At 52.8% G+C, this 4,415-nt stretch overlaps 1 protein-coding gene across 1 annotated transcript; it reads left to right on the top strand.

The window, feature by feature from the left end:
* Nucleotides 1-3,359: 3,359 nt before the first annotated feature.
* Nucleotides 3,360-4,415, top strand: ENH_00025040 (hypothetical protein; the record flags this gene model as incomplete). The annotated part of the gene is made up of 1 exon (XM_013579783.1): nt 3,360-4,415. A coding segment is annotated over one exon (1,056 nt), but the record flags the coding sequence as incomplete, so codon positions are not given.

The following is a 4,415-nucleotide window of genomic DNA, read 5'->3' as shown; positions in this document are numbered from 1 at the left end:
TTTATACACCTTGCTGCAACTGTTCTGCTTCGAGGTCTTTTGCTGCGCTGCTGCCTCTTTTGCTGCTTCTTTGTGTCTTTTTTCCTTCTCTTTTGCTGCTTTCAAAGCTACATTTTTTTTTGGGGTGTATGTACACCTGCGCCTTTTCTTTTGGGAATCATTTGGGTCCTTTTTTCATCACTCTTTTCCTTAGACACTTTTTTATTTTACTCATTTGCATGCACATCAAGCAAAAGCTATATATTGGTAACTTGTTCCTTGTATCTACTAAATATATTCATATATATATGTATGTATATTTATGGGGTATATTTACTTATATCTCATAAATATATGTACATGCATATAGGAGCTATATTTACTTATATCTCGTAAATATATATATATCTATATATATATTAAAAATATATATAAATACACATACACATATACATATATATGTATATGTATATAAATACACATATATATGTATATATATATGTCTATATTGCATGTAATACACGTTACGCGTTATGTGGTGTAGATCTGCACATATTAGTTATCAAATGTTTATATATTATGCAATATACTTGCGGTCATACATATGTAGATGCACACAATATAATATATATTTATATGCACATGTATATATATACATACATATATACATACATATATATACATATATATCTGCATGTAATACTATATATTACAGAGTACATAAATTTATTAAAAGATACATGTAATTATACATAGACAATATTACATAGTATATGCATTTATTAGAGGATACATGTAATATATATAGATATGTATAAGTATATAAAACTACATATGTCTTGTTACTTTTATGGACTATATAATAGTATTAATATAACTACACAATTACTAGTATAATTTAAAGGCAATTTGATTTCGTTTTTCCGTCCCTTCACCGCCGGTTTGTTGTCTATTCTTCACTCTTTCTTTTTCCTTTTTCTCTTTTTCCATTTATTTGCCTGCTTATTTGCTGCCTCCTTTCTCTTTTTTATTTATCTTTAACCTTATTTTCTCTTCTTTATTTTTTTGATTTATTTTTTTCGTTTATTTGCTGTTCTCACATTTTTTCCACTTTGCTTCTCTGGGGCTGCTTCGGCAGCAGAGCTGTCTTTTGTCTTTTTGCTGTTTGCTTCCTCTTCATCAGATTTATATTTTAAAATAATTAAAAAATGTAAATTAAACTGCAATTATATATCCCAAATAAAGGCTTTATTCAACTTATTTGCTGCAGCGCTGCAGCCCTTGCTGCTGCTCTGTGTGGACTTCAGCACGTGTATGTACACCCCAAAAGCAGCTGCCCTAAGCAGGCGCTGCAGCAGCAGCAGCAGAAACAGCAGCAGCAGCAGCAGCAGAAACAGCAGCAGCAGCAGCAGCAGCAGACAGTGCTGCTGAAGTCAGTTGCTGCTGTCCTTCTCCAGCTGACTTACAAGGCGCGGGCTGGCCACAGGCCAGACGAGGGCTGCTTGAGAGATGCAGCAAACTGCAGCTAGCTAGCTGTAGCTAGCTGCAGCTAGCCGCAGCTAGCTGTAGAAAACTGTAGCTAGCTGTAGCTAGCTAGCTGCAGCAGGCTAGCTGTAGCTAGCTAGTACTGCTGGCTAGGCTTGGATCAGTGCGTGGCTCGCTACAGCTAGCCAGGTGTGGGGCTAGCAGCAGCTCAACCTCTGGCTAGCTGCAAGGGGTCTAGCTAACTGCAGCAGCAGCTAGCTAGCTGCCCCTGCTGCTAGCTCGCTGCTGCTGCAGTTAGCCAGCTGCCGCCGCAGCTGTACCAGTGGCTGACTGTGGGGAGCCTCACGGCTAGCTGCAGCAGCAGCAACTGCACCCTCAGCTAGCTGCAGCAGCAGCAACTGCACCCTCAGCTAGCTGCAGCTAGCAGATACCCCGAAGCAATGAACCTGCTGCGCTGCTGTGCTGCTGCGCTGCTGTGCTGCTGTGCTGCTGCACATGCAGCACCATTTGCTGCTATTTGCTGCTGCCCATTGAAAGCCCCAAATGGACACCGCATGCATGCAGGCTGCTGCGTTATTCAGGTGTCTGCGCAGACACTCGAAGTGGTGCTGCTGCTCTCCCTCTGGCTTTTCTCTAGTGGAGTTTAAAGACGCAAATGAATGCAAAGACATTAAACAAAGCTGCTGGCGGGAGTGAGGATTAATGGCGAAAATTGCATTTTAATTAAGTTAATTAACTATTTTACGGGCTTTGGGGAACAACTGCAGCAGCAGCACAGCAGCAGCAAAGCTGCAGAGCGCAGGAGCTGCGGCCAGAAGCAAATGGCGCGCAACGCTCACTTCGCCGCTGCTGCCGCCGCTGCTGCTGCTGCTGCTGCTGCAGCGGCGGCGGCGGACCGCCCGCGTACTTGCCGTGGCTGCGCGAAGAATATTGAGTTGAATATAATCCATTAAAGTATTTTTGAAATTAAAATCTAAAGAAGGTGTGCTGGAGCGCTTGGGGAAGTGCTGAGCGGCGCGGCAGTCGGCGTGTGCTGCTGCTGCTGCTGCTGCCGCCGCTGCTGCTGCTGCACTGCGTTCACAAGCGCGCGTCTGCTGGGGCTGCTGCTGCCTGGAGGCGCCCTATCCCGACTGCTGCTTAACACTTTCTTTTTGCAAAAGTCTTTTCGAATTATATTTGCAAATCCATCTTAATTTTAGCGGTGCTTTGCTTGCGGTGCTGCGCCGTCGAGGCAGCGTGACGCCCCCAGAAAGCAGGCTGCTGCTGTAGCTGCTGCTGCTGCTGCTGCTGCTGCAGGGGCGGAGCGGAGAGCAGCAGCACCTTTCCGTTCGATTTTTCTGTTTTTTGCTTCGCTTTGTAGCTGCAAAGCAGAGCAGCAGCAGCAAGGGCTGGTCTAATTTAATTATGTGTCCTAAGTTGGGTCTGCTGCCTCTGTCCTCGCTGCTGCTGCTGCTGCCGCTGCTGCTGCGCCTCCCCCGCGCCTTTTTCTCCACGCCGCGTCTCCTTCTCTAATTTAATTCCTTTTATTTCCGCCTGTCTCCAGAAGCTCCCGGCAGTGGGGCGGGGCCGCCGCGTGTCTCTTTGCTGCTGCGCGGGGGAACAGCCGCAGCAGCTCCCGTGGCTTTTGCTGCTGGCGCTGCAGCACCGCTGCAGCAGCTGCAGCAGCTGCAGCAGCGCCGCTCGCCCGCTTTGCTTTCCCGCCCGCCCGTTTTCTCAGCCCGGGGCACTGACGCCGCGCATCGCCAGAAGCTCACCAGCAGCAGCAGCAACAGCAGCAGCAGCAGCAGCAGCAGCAGCAGCGGGCTGCCTGCAGCGAAGCGGGAGAAGGCCCCTTTGCAGTGCGTAACTCACAGTGTACGTACACCCCAGCGGCCAACGGCTGCGCCCCCCATTTGATGCTTTCCTTATCAAACCCCCCCTCCCTGGGGGGCCCCCTGCATTGCAAGCAGGGCCTGCAGCCGGGGGCCCCCCAGCAGCAGCAGCAGCAGCAGCTGCTGCAGCAGCAGCAGCAGCGGCTGCGGCAGGCGCGGACAGCCTCGGCAGAGGCGCTGCAGGGGGGCTCTCTTATGGCCCTTTTTGCCAGGGCAAGGCCGTGCGGGGGCCCCCCGGGGGCCCCCCAGGGGGCCCCTCAAGGGGCCCCTCAAGGGCCCCCAGGGGGGCCCCCAGGGGGGCCCCCCAGGGGGCCCCCTGGCAGCCGCGGGGCCTCGCTCGGCCCCGCAGCCGTGGGGGGCCCGTCGCGGGAGACGGAGGCCCCTGCGCAGCGGGAGGAGGGAGCTGCTGCAGCGCAGCAGCTGCAGCAGCAGCAGCAGCAGCTGCTGCTGCAGCAGCAGCAGCAAACAGGTGGGAAGTACGGGCTGCGGCGCTGCCGGGCAACGACTCGGTTGCTGGAGCTGCTGCAGCAGGAGACGGGAGAAAGCTGCTGCGCAGAGGCGGCGGCCACCGCAGCCGCTGCAGCTGCAGCAGCAGCAGCTCCTGCGGCTGCAGCAGCAGCAGCAGATAAGAGCTGCAGCAGCGCAGCAGCAGACAGCAGCTGCAGCGCCGCCGCAACGGACAACAGCTGCGGCAGCAGCAGCAGATCGACAGATGTCTGCGGCTCTTCACTCTCCACTTATTCTCAAGCCTCAGAAGACGAGACTGCGCAGCCGCAGCAGCAGCGGCAGCAGCGGCAGCAGCAGCAGCGGCAGCAGCGGCAGCAGCGCAGGCCGCAGCTGCAGCAGCAATCCACGCACTCGCAACGACGGCAGCAGCAGCAGCAGCAGCAGCAGCAGCTGCAGTGGCAGGTCTACCGACCCGTGCAGCAGCAGCTAAGCCACCAGCAGGGTGCCCCTGGGGAGCACACAGAGAGGCCCCTGCAGCAGCAGCAGCAGCAGCAGCAGCGGCAACAGCAGCCGCAGCAGCAGCTGCAGCAGCAGCGGCGGCAGAAGCAGCAGCCGCCGCTCGCGCACCAGCTC

This window comes from Eimeria necatrix, genomic scaffold, assembly GCF_000499385.1.
Source record: "Eimeria necatrix Houghton genomic scaffold, Enh_scaff1921, whole genome shotgun sequence".
Taxonomy (NCBI): Eukaryota; Apicomplexa; class Conoidasida; order Eucoccidiorida; family Eimeriidae; genus Eimeria; species Eimeria necatrix.
Note: the sequence above shows the minus strand (reverse complement) of the source record. Positions and strands in the feature narration are given on the sequence as shown.